This window comes from Carya illinoinensis, chromosome 5, assembly GCF_018687715.1.
Source record: "Carya illinoinensis cultivar Pawnee chromosome 5, C.illinoinensisPawnee_v1, whole genome shotgun sequence".
Lineage (NCBI taxonomy): Eukaryota > Viridiplantae > Streptophyta > Magnoliopsida > Fagales > Juglandaceae > Carya > Carya illinoinensis.
The window spans coordinates 88,896-101,522 of record NC_056756.1 but is presented as its reverse complement, the minus strand read 5'-3'; the positions used below and the strand labels follow the sequence as shown (position 1 = coordinate 101,522).

The 12,627-nt window shown below is 37.5% G+C and overlaps 1 protein-coding gene and 1 non-coding gene across 2 annotated transcripts; both read right to left on the bottom strand.

Moving 5' to 3' along the window:
• Nucleotides 1–4,248: 4,248 nt before the first annotated feature.
• Nucleotides 4,249–5,046, bottom strand: LOC122309093. The gene has a single exon (XM_043122454.1). It carries the CDS (start codon nucleotides 5,044–5,046, stop codon nucleotides 4,249–4,251), a length of 798 nt encoding a protein of 265 aa, XP_042978388.1.
• A 7,256-nt stretch (nucleotides 5,047–12,302) lies between these two features.
• Nucleotides 12,303–12,410, bottom strand: LOC122312057. The gene has a single exon (XR_006242971.1). It is a non-coding gene; the product is annotated as a small nucleolar RNA R71 (small nucleolar RNA).
• Between the last annotated feature and the right edge of the window lie 217 nt (nucleotides 12,411–12,627).

Here is a 12,627-nt window from a genome sequence, read left to right as displayed (position 1 = left end):
CTTGAGTGTAACGCCCGTCTTTGTGGTTGGACTTTTAGAACATGATTTTAAGAAAGAGACAGGAATTACCATTTATTTTAAAACTTTTTCCTTTCCTACCCATGAAATAAAAGACTCCATGTATAAAAATAAGACAGGCTTCTTAAATTAAAGAGGGTTACAGGGGAAAACATTACACTTTAATATTTAAAAGTCCTTCATACAAAACATCGTGTCTAGGCTTCTGTGCTCTTCCCCTTTTGGGCCATGTCCATCCTAATGCGTTCTTCCCATTTTGTTCCTAGGAGGGGCATATATCACTCCATACATACTATACATAAGACATACGTTCATTTGAAACATTATGAGGTGGGTTTTTTCTTCAAAAGGGTTTCCTTTCACAAAACATTTCCCCACACCTCGTGCCTTCATTTCCTAAAGAGTCTAAGTATACATACATTCTTTTACCACTTTTCTTTGGCTGTTACACACTGTTACGCCCCGTGTGTGAAGGTTAATAGTTTTCCTTTGGACTTGAAATCTACCTGCAGCCCAGGTTGGGAATCCTTTTCAGTCAAAGGGCAGCATTGGGTGCACCACCAGTACTACTTACTCGGCATTGCAATATGCTCATTCATTTGGTACCCATTCATTCATATGGCTGTTACGTATTTTAATATATTAAAACTTTTCTATAGACAGGAATCACAGGCGGGACTTACCACCGTCCTTGCTTACCACCATCCCTACAGCTCGCGCTATAGGTGGGAATCATAGGAATTGCCACCATCCCTACTTACCACCATCCTTATAGCTCATTTTCTTTTCTTTCATTCTTTTCAGTCCGTTCATTCATAAACATCATTTAAAAGCATGAGCTTAATTATCATCTTAAAACCACAAAAGATCCAAACTTTCTTAAAACAGAAACTGTTTTTCCTCTTTCAGTTTTTAAATTTCTAGATCTAAGAAAATATTTCATTAAACCTTTAATCATACAACAAATCCTCAACAAAAATTCATATAAATATGTTAAAAACACTCCATAAAATCTTTGGACCAAGATTTTTTCATTAGCTTGGTCAAAAACTTCAAAATACAACACACACTCTAGATTATCGCTTAGATTGACATTTTCATGGTAAAAATTTTTTGTTACTATTCAAATGATCATGAAATGAAACTAAAAATATACCCAAGAAACTAGACTCAAATAAGAACAACTTTAGTGAAGGAAGTTTTGTGAGAAAATACTTACAAGGGTTCCAAAATTGGCATGTAAAAAGCCTCTAGAAAACTAATCGAGAGAGCTTCTAAGTGTTTATGTCCAAGAATGGGAATGAGAAGTGGTGAAGTGAGTGAAAGGGTGCCTTGCATGCCTATTAGGCTTTTGAAAGGTGAGGTATGGGCTTGAGTGACACTTTGATGGGTGGTGATTATGTCACAAAAAGGTGAAAGAAGTGAGGGGGAGTGGTTGTTGATGCTGCCGTGTAGAATGGAGGTGGTGAGGTAGATTTTTCTCTCACATTAAGTGAATATTTGGGGTTATGATGGGTAGAGGCTGGTCTACCATGAGGGGGGAGGGGAATTTCTTGAAGAAACTTTGTCAAGGTGGCCAAATCCATGAACCTTAATGGGTCTTAACCAAGTGGGCTTCATTTGGGGTTTAAAGAGGGTTTGGTTAGTTGAGATTCTATCATGCCCAAATTCAATTTTTCTTGACCCAATCAGTTCTTTAAGGTTTAAAAAGTTGGATATTGATGTCATAACATGAATTAAAAAAATTAATAGTACATATAAGTAATTTAATAAAGTGATTAAACACAATGATAGAAATAAGATCAAATAGGGTTTGGAAGCCATCTTTAGGGTTTGGGAAAACGGGATAGGGTTTTGGTTTGAACCAAGTTTTTGGGATTTCAATTGGATTGCAACCATTTAGAATTTAATCAGGGTTAAAATCCTATTTGGTTTGGCAAAATTTGGATAGTTGGATGAAATAGGGTTATGCTTAGGTGGCATGATCTCACACCTTGATTCCTTCATAATCCATCTCATAGTTCCTCTTATTGTCAAGTATCTAATAGTATTCACCATGTATGGCTAAGATCATGCCAAGTGTCTAAATAAAACTTTCCCAATCTAATTTGGACATTCCACACATTAATTTTGAAAACACTGCACTTAGTTCTACTATTGAGGTTACTATTCATTTTGAGAAAGTCAGAAATAAATTTTACACTATAAAATTCTAAATATAAATAGTAACCTACTGTACAATCGTTTATCAAATTTCAACCTCGAAGTGTCTTGAAAAAAGAAAAACGCGTTTTTGGACAAGCGTTTTGTTCACAAATTGAAAATGAGATTATTGCACTATAAAATCCTAAATATTCCTCTAAGTCTTATGGTGTAGACCGTAATGAATTCTTTTCTAACTATTTCAAATAAACAAAATTGCACTTCTGGCACCATAGTAAGTGGTAACACTGACTATGCTAACAGACTAAAACTTATGCGATTGGTCGATTTGTGAAAATTTATGAGATTTTCATGAGGTTCCTAAAGCCTATAAAAATTTCACTATTGAATTTCTAGTGAGCTGTTACAGTACACTTTTCCTATTTCTCCCTCCTAAAATTCTTGATTATGATGTGATGATTTCTAGGGATTTGGTCTCCCACGAGGACGATGCACTTCTTCCATCGCATGCACTTGGAAAACACTACTACCGTTGCATTGGGTTTGTGTTTTCTATATCGACTAGTTAGGGTAAATGAAATATTGATATCTTTGTTTTGCCTAGGGATTTTTATTACATAGTTTTCAGCTTGTTCTAGTTGTTGTTTAGATGCTTTGCTTAATTCAGATTTGGGGTTTGATTTCTAAACTGATTTTAGGGATGAATTTAGGGTTTCATTTTTTTGATTTTTGTAAATGGGTCCTCTAATTCTTGTAAACATGTAGTAGCATACTAGAGTAATTTATTTCTTTTCCCTCTGGTTTTTCTTAATCTAGACTAGGTTTCAATTTTCTATTCTTGGTTTAGAGTATGCTGCTCTAATGTATTTGTACTATGCTTTTCAGACATATGCTCTTATGCTGCTCTTATGGTCTTATGCTTTTATGATGCGAATTTTGCACCTTATGTCATTGGTATTATACTACTGTTAGGATATGTATAAGGATGTGTGTCTGTGCTCTATATAGATTTTGAGTCTCCTGACCTTTCGGAAAACAAAATGCATGCCAAATTATGAAGGCCATCTTTCCTCTATGTTTGCATGTACTCCAAAATTAAACATTACTCAATGAGCAATGTTTTAAGTGATATTTGATTGAAGTATTTGACTTATGAAACTACATTTTAGATTAATAAGTATAATTGAAGTTTAAGTATGGTCAGAAATAATAAAATCAATTTTTTTTTATTAATGAGGCCTTAAGGCACATGAAAGATGATAGGAAGACTTGTATGATGGAGAGAAAAGAAACAATATTGAAGTTTGACAATGATATATCTGAGTTACTACTTCTTAAAAAGAGAAAACTTGGGATGAAAATTAAGATTGAGAAAGATAGATCTGAATTAATAGCTCTTAAGAAGAGGAAAGCTAATATGGAAATTATGAAATTATATATTGATTCCATGAATTCTATGCAGCAAGAGTATTTGCAAAATTTTTTGCATAATTTTCAAATTGAAATCATTAAGGAACAAAGGAATAAAGCCATTTATCGTACGCAGCTGTATGTTTGGTTTTGGGTATTTTGTAATTGTTTCCAATTATGTGGTGTCATGTTTTGGGTATTGTTTTTTGTATTGGTGGTTGCTAGTGGTTTCGATTGTGTGAATTGCAAGTGGAGTTGCTGCTTGCTAGTGGTGGAGTTGTTGGTGATTTTTTTGCTGGTTCCATTTTCATTGTTGGTTGCTATTTTCTTTTTAAAAATTTATGGATCTGACTTGTATCAGTTGTAGTAACATGTAATGTAATGGAATAGCTATGATTTTGGTGCTGGAAATTGGTATTCTAGACTACTTGGAGGAATCTGTATTAAGTGTATGAAGTTGTATCAAAATCAATTGTGGAATTTGTATTAAGTTGATTTTGGTATATGGAATTTGTATTAAGTAGATGATACAAAGTATTTTTGAGCACATGTTAGTATTTTTTTTGAAATCAGGATAACTTTCATTGATTAAAGCATGCTGTTACAAATATCTAATTGAATGACATGTCTAATACAAGATGGTATCTCCTCTAATTCTTAGAGATCACACTCAATTGGAAGGGCATCCTTGGCTAGCATGTGGGCTGCCATGTTTGAATCCCTCTTTGTGTGACAAAAACTCCAAGAAACAAATTCTTGTAAGACCTGTTTTGTATCTTTGATGATGAATCCTCCTTGGCTCCAATCAATAACTGTCTTCTGCATTCTCTCTACCACTTGGAGTGAGTCTCCTTCAAATATGACAGAGTGGAAACTAGCCTCTTTGTAGAAGAGCACATCCATCATCATTGCATAAGCTTCAGCAATGAATGGGGAGAGGTTTATATTTCTTCTTGCTCGGATAGTACCAAGGACTTGGCCATTATAGTTCCTGAGAATAGGCCCAATGCCCATTAGACCCAGGGATTGGTTTATTGCAGCATCCCAATTCAGTTTGTAGATCCCCTCAGGTGGTGTAGTCCATCTTTGATTTCTTCCAGAGAACATTGAACCCTGGCCATTTGAATTATTTTGTCTTGCTGTTTTGAAACATTTAAGATCATCTTGGGCCTTATGAATGATGGAGTTTGGATGCCTAAATTCCTTCCCATGGACAACCTCGTTCCTTCTTGTCCATATTAGTCTCATAATTGAGCCTACTTCCTCCATCATTGTTTTTAGTAGCTTTCCCATTATTTGTTGCCAAATTTCTTTTAAGGACTTGGCTTCTAGAGAGAGTTTTTGGATTGGTTTGCTTGTTTGGCTCCAAACATCTTGGGCTGCACTGCAATTCCATAGGACATGACCTAATGTTTCTTCTGCAAGGCCACATATTGGGCAGCTGCTATCCTCCATGATTTTTCTCCTTAGTAAGTTGGAGAATGTTGGTAGAGCTTCATTGCTTGCCCTTCAGAGGAACATTTTAACTCCATGTGGGACCTGCAAGTTCCATATCCCTTTCCATAGGTTAGTATGGTCACTAGTAGTGGAGGGGCCAGCTACATGGTTGGATTGAAGTTCTCTGTGAAGATGACAGCCACTCTTCACAAATAATATGCCATTTTGAGTGCCACCCCAAATTAATTGATCTCCTTTATTTCCCAGGCTGATTGAGACATTTTTATAAGTTCTACCTCTTGATGAGTGAACAGGTCAATGAGGCTTTTATCGTGCCATTTCCTGAGTGAGGGGACAATTACGTCAGCTACTACCTTCCTCTGGGTTGGGAGATAAGGCCTTTGCCTTGGGGCAAGGAAGTGAGGTCTAGGGACCCATCTATCCTCCCAGATCTTTACCTGTGAGCCATCTCCTATCCTCCATTGAAAGCCTTCTTTTAGTAATTCAAGTCCAGCATGCAGGCTCCTCCAAGCCAGTGAAAGTCGTGCACCTACTTTTGCATCTAGTATAGAGCCATGTGGGAAGTATTTCTATTTGAGAATGGTGGCAAGGAGTGATGTTGGGCATTGCAGCATTTTCCAACCATTTTTAGCCAGTAGAGTTATGTTAAAGCTGTTAAAATTTCTGAAGCATAAACCTCCTTGATCTTTTGCTTTGTTGATCTGACTCTACTTTACCCATTGTTTCTTGGTTTGATCCTCACTGAAGCCCCATCAAAATTTCCTTAGAACCTGGTCTAGCTTGTTGGTGATGGACTTGGGAAGAAAAAAAATTCTCATTGTGTATGTGGGAATGGCCTGCAGCACAGATTTAAGTAGCACCTCCTTGCTAGCTGCTAACAATTTGTTTGTCTTCCAGTTATTAATCTTTGACCACACTCTATCAATCAGCCCATGGAAACATGCCACCCTTCCCACCATGGCAGGTAAGCCTAAGTATTTCTCAAATGATGCTGTGGGAGAAACACCTGCAATTCGAATGATATTGGCTCTACATTCATTTTGTGTGTTTATGCTAAAGTAGATGGTAGACTTTTCTTTGTTTAGTAGCTATCCTGAAGCTTGCTCATATACAGTCAGTATGCTTATCAATCTTCTCCATTCTAGTGTGTTTGCTTTACAAAAGATCATACTATCATCAACAAAAAACAGGTGGTTAACTTTAACAGATCCTCTTCCCATTGGTACACTTGATATCCTGCCATTGAATTATGCCCGAGACAAGAGATTTGAGAGGGCCTCTGCACAGATGATAAACAGGAAGGGGGATATGGGGTCCCCCTGCCTTAGGCCTCGGGTTGCCTTGAAAGTGGCTTGGGCTTCACCATTGAGCAGGATGGAGTATGAGACAAAATTGATACAATTCATCACCAGGGCAATCCATCTACTGTCAAATCCCATTTTGCACATCACTGAAGATAGAAAATCCCACTCCACTCGATCATAGACTTTGCTCATGTCGAGTTTTAAAGCCATGTAAGTTGACTTGCCATGCATTATTGTTGACATGGTGTGGAGGGTCTTACATGCCATCAAGACGTTATCTGTTATGGCCCTACTTGGAATAAAATTACTTTGGTTCACAGAAATAATGTCAAGCAATATGAGTTGTGAGTCTATTTGATAACACTTTTGCTACAACTTTGTAAATTACATTGGATAGACTTATAGGCCTATAATCAGAGAGTTTGGTGGGATTTTTTTACCTTTGGGATCAATGATATGTAGGTGTCATTCACCCCATCTAAAGAACCTGCATTGTTAAGGATATTGAGCACAAAATTTGACACTTCCTTGCTTGTGATGTCCCTGTTGGATTGGTAGAACAAGATTGGGAAGCTATCAAGGCCTGGGGATCCCATCCCTTTCATTTGGAAGATAGCACACTTAACTTCATCTTTTGTGAATTCCTGGAGGAACAAAGCATTCATAGTGGCTGTGACTCTTTTGGGCATGTCCCTTATGCATTCTTCTATGCCTGATGGGGAGGAAGTGGTAAAGAGTTCTGAAAAATAACTTGTGAAAACTGCTCCAATCTGTTCTTTGTCTGAAATCATCAGATTCCTGTAGCCCACGATCTGGGATATCTTATTAATTTTCCTTCTGTGAGAGGCATGCAAGTGGTAGAAAGTTGTATTCCTATATCTTTTTTGTGGCCAATGTTGCTTGGCTCTTTGTTTCCATTTCAATTCCTTTTCAGCTAAATTTTGATCAATTTCACTTTGTAATTTTCTGACAGTTTCCAATTGGGCCCCTCTATCCGCTTCTTGAAGCTCTCCTAGCCTTTTAAGTTTCTGTCTAATTTCTTTTGGAGCTCTCTTGTTGACTTTTGTATTCCATTTCCTTAAACCAATTGCACAATTCTTAAGCCTACTTCTCATGGTCTCAGTAGTAGACTCCCCATATATTGGTTTAAACTAGGCCTCTTTGATAGTTGTTTCACACTCATTTTTTAAGGACCAAGCTGCTTCATATCTGAAACATTTAGCATGAAGTCTTGGTTGCTCTCGATGATAGACCATAGAAATGAGTAGAGGGGAATGGTTTGACTTCAAAACTAGGAGTACATTGCAGCATGACTCATTAAACCTTTCCATCCATTTTGGGTTAGCAAGAGCTCTATCCAACCTTTCCTTAGTAAAAAAAGGTTCAATTTTGTTATTTTCCCAAGTAAACATGAGGCCTTTTGTCAGGATAGAGTTCAAGGAGCACCATTCAAGGGTAATTCTGAATGATTCCATTTGTTTGTAGGGGCGAGGGGCCCCTCCCATCTTCTCAGCTTGGAAGACAATTCATTAAAATTTCCACAGCAGAGCCAATGTGTTTTGTCAACTGGTTTGAGGGACTTGAGAAACTCCCAGCTCAGGTGCCTCCTAGAAGTTTTTGGGTTACCATAGAAACTTGTGAAGAGCCATGGTTGCTCAGTACCAATAACTGAATATGCACTGATATGCCATCTCGAATAATTGTGGATTGTTACATTGTCCTTGTCTTCCAAAGTAAGGCTAAACCCGCACTACTCCCTCTACTGTCCACAACTAGACATCCATCGAAATTCAATTTATCACACACCTCTTCAATTCTTACTTTAGTACATTTAGTTTCCATGAGAAATATCATGGTTGGGCACTTGTCCTTAACAAGGAGGTTAAGGGATCCAACTAACTGAGGGTTCCTAAGCCCTCGGTAGTTCCAAGCTAAGGTTCTCATTGGGTTTGGCAGGGCTGGAAACTAGCCTCTGCCTTAGAAGTAATGCTCTCATTAGTGTCCTCATGCTTCCTTAATCTCTTCTGTTTATGCACCTCTTTGTCGGTTTTTTCACATCTCCCCCTCTTGATCCCAGTTCGTAGGAAGTAATTAGAGATATCAGCCAGTGCTCCCCTCTCATTTTCTACGTTCTTTGATTTCCTTACTCTAGGTTGCCTTTTCCATTTCCTAGCATGTGGTTCTTCAGGGTTCTTGCCCGATTGCTTACTAGGATATGTCATAGTCACATGGCATTTCCTTCCTTTGTTTGTGTCTAACTTTAGACTAAGGCCCATATTACTACTCAGTGGTCCCCCCTCCCCACTTTCCACTCCCTCTTGGCCCTCTCGAATTGTGATCATACTCTTAAGTTTTTCATTAAGGACCAAAGGTTCTTGATTAGAGTCAAGGTCCATTTTAGTGTAAGTACCTGGTTGGCTTTTAGGCCCTGGTTCATCTTCGACTGAGATTGACTTATTTTGAATTGTTTCTTCACTGGCTCCTTGTTGTTGACTTCCATACTGAGTTCTATTGTGGGTCTCGAGGATAAAGTCTATCCTTTTGTTGACTTTTGAGGTTTCCTCTGTTGCCAACCTACCATGGTAGTCACGAGTTGATGTTTCCAAGTTTACCTCTACTCCTTTCTGCTACAGGTCTACTGACAAAGCCTGTTGGCTAGTGCTACTGCTTGTCCTAGGTTCTGCCCTATCCCCACCTTCCTTCTCACCTTACTGCCCATCGTGGTGGTGGCTCTTCCTTGGTGAACCACTGTACTTATGGCCATCGAAAATGTTTGTGTTCATGGGTTGAGCTCGTAACCATGACCCAAACTGCTGGAGATTGTAGTCATCACTTTGTTTATCAGTATGTGGCCTCATGCAGGTTCTTCCTTTGTGCGACAATAAACCACATTGGAAATAGAAATTCTATAGTCGTTCATATTTAAAGGAGATTCAATGTTGTTTTCCATTGACCATGAGCCATTTGCCTCACATCAGTGATTTATGGAGATCCACTACCACCCTTACTCGAAGACATCTTCCCCATGCACGTTCGTCTACTCCTGCTTCAACTCTAATCATAGGCCCTATCGAAGAGGCAAAATCCTTACCAAAGGTCTCTGTCATAGTGACTAGAGGAAGGTTATGAAGCTGGACCCAAAATGGTTCACAACGAAATTGTAGTGCATTAATGGACCGAGTTTCATCAACCTCTTGAATAGCTAGCAGGCTCCTATCAAAGAACCAGGGTTGTCCACTGAGGACCTTCTCCTTATCTACCATTTTTTGGAATTCTATCAAGAAGCTTTGGTCACCTAACTCTTTGAACCTGACCCATCCCTCCAGCCTCCACATCCAGGACATGGTGACTCGAAATGCTTCACTATTAACACTCTTGTCCACCATTGCCTTCCCCACAATACATTGTTTTCCAAGTCCTTTGAAACCTTGGGGGTTTTCTTGTTTAACATGAAAACATGAACTTTCTTCCTTTGATAGCTGCAGCTTCTCCCAATGTTTTCCTAAGTCCTTAGTTACGTCCATTATAGATTAGGAAAACTAGTAAACACAAGAACTCAGCACACACAAGTGAGACCTAAGCCTTTGAATCGTCAAAGGCACTCTAGAACCTTACCCTTTCTCACGAGAGGAAGGAAGGCACTAAAGAATCTCTTTCTAATTGCCCACATGTTATTATTTGTTGATGAAATTGGTGTATATATAAAATTGGTGACTTTGCTATATGAAATTGGTAAAATATTTCGAAACATGAAATTGGAGTATGGAATTTGCAGTGGGTGCTAATTGCAAAATATTAAAAAAAAATTAATAATAATATTATATTATGGCTCAAAGATGCATAATCTAATGTAAGAGTTTTTCTTGAATGGTAAAGTCAATATCCAAAATATGTGATTTTGTATATGTGATAGAGTGATAATAATGTATTAAATAAGTATAAATTTGAGGAAGTTTTAGATTGAAAACACATTATATGCTTATTTAATACATTAAAATAGAAGTAAGGAGGGTTGAGGTATGAGTAAAATAAAAAGAATGTTTTTCAATCTGTTCAAGTCACACTTAAGGACATGGCAACACATTTCAGAAATACTCTTAAGTGTTTCACTCATATCCCTCACTCTCTCTTTTCTGGTTTTCATTTATAGCCCTAGCTTCCAGTGATGAACATCACAGAACAGGAGGGGATTACCACCCACTCAAGGAAGATTCGGGAAATGAAGTGGAGGGGAGGCATGAGGACAAGGATAAGAAGGAGAGGATTCAAAGAGGATGGGGGAAGTTTTCATTGTAGAGTCGATTTTGGAGATTTTCATCCCTTTCTAAAAATGTAGTCTGTTATGCTTTGTTTGGAATATTTTTTCTATCACTTGCAAATATATTATGTGCGAGTAAATTCCTAAACCTAGGCTTGGGAGTCCTTTGATTGGGTTGTGTTTCCTAGGATTTAAGATTTCTCATCGTGTTTAGCAAAGTGGTATCCATAGAGTTTTCTATCATCTGTTTTATAATGCTGTTTTCAGGATTTGCTTACTAACCCTTAGTTCATCATTGACCGAAAGGGCATGGTGGATTCTTGAGTTGGGTAAGATCCTGGTTTCTGTTAGCACACTTAACAATAGTTTGGTATTAATTTGATGGAGGTTATTTCAGAAATTATATTGTGCATGCATGAATCATTTACATCATCCAAGCACTTGTTCTTGACCAAAAGAGTGTTTGAAGGAAATCAAGAAGTCCTAACCCCTTTTGAAATCAATCTATGAAAGGGAACCCACAACCTAGGTGTTTGACAAAAGTTTTCTTAGACACTAAAAATCATTTTAAGGTTCTTTTTTTGAAAATCACCAAGCTTAGATATCCTTGAAAGTACCCTAAGAGATTCAATAGAGAAGATACATTGTTCCAATTGAAAGAAAATAGCATTAAGAAAAAAGCATCATTTTCATTCCTATGCATACTAAATCAAACTCAATAGCTGAGGGCTTATTTTCATTCTTTGAACTCTTTTCCCCATCAATCTTTCTAATTTTTTGAGCAATAAGTACATTCTTACTTCCAACTGCAAAAACATCTCAGTTCAGTTCTTCAAAGCTTTAATCCCTATGAATTTGCCCTCGAGACTCTTCCTAGAAACAACCTCACACCTTTTGCACATGGGAGGCATTTTAATAGAAGAGACAAGTTCCGTTACCGGGGATTAAAGGTAAATTACAAAACAACCAAATGCTGTTGTGAGGATGTGCGATTACGTTGTGAACCTTTTCATACTCTTGTGACATCTGATTCTTTTTTTTACATTATTTTTTTTTCTTTTTCCTTTTATCTTATCTTATTGTGTTCTAATTCTTTTTCTTTATTATTATTCGTTGCTAGCCATTGTTTACCTTCTGTTGCACACCTCTAGTGTCTGTTTGGTGAGGTCAGTGGGGTTGTTGCATGCCTGTTTGGGATCAAGACCACACATCTCGTTTGGTCAGAATAGATTTTGTAACATATTAAGACTGTGAATCCCTTTCATTTGAGTCATCCTATGAAATTCTTAGTACCATGGCTGAAGACTAGCATGATGAAAGAAGAGTGGTGAATCATAACAAGACTCTTAAAAATGATCTACATCCTGTTAGGACTAGTTCACCCTCATACATCATCCAACCCTTAAATGTAAAAAACTTCAACTTTAAGCCTGGCATGATCCCTTTGATACCTCATATCCATGTGGTGGAATCTGAGAACCCATACATGCATATCAAAGAATTTGAGAAAGTGTGTTCCACATTCATGGATAGGACCTGTACTAAAGAAGTGATTAGGCTTAAGTTGTTTCCATTTTCATTAAAGGACAAAGCCAAAACTTGGTTGAATTCCCTAAGGCTTAGATCCATAGGGACATGGCAGGAAATGCAAACTGATTTTTTTAAATTTTTTTTCCAATGCACAGAACTAATGCATTAAGAAGACAAATCATGTATTTTCCACAAAAAGATAATGAAACTTTTTACCAATGTTGGGAGAGATTCAAGGATTTGCTTAATGCCTGCCCACATCATGGGTATGAAAATTAAAGAATAATCAGTTTTTTCTATAAGGGTTTACAACCTAAGATGAGGTAATTTGTGGAGACAATGTGCAATGGAGAATTCTTTAATAAAGAACCAAAAGAGGCCTTTGAGTTTTTTGACTATCTATTTGAGAATACCCAATCTTGAGACACTTCAGATGTATATGATAGAACTAAGCCTTTAAAAACCATCATTGGAGGGGGTAAATAT

Excerpts from the sequence above, each read along its gene's own strand:
- LOC122309093 (XM_043122454.1), bottom strand. The coding sequence starts at position 5,046 with ATGGAGGATAGCAGCTGCCCAATATGTGGCCTTGCAGAAGAAACATTA.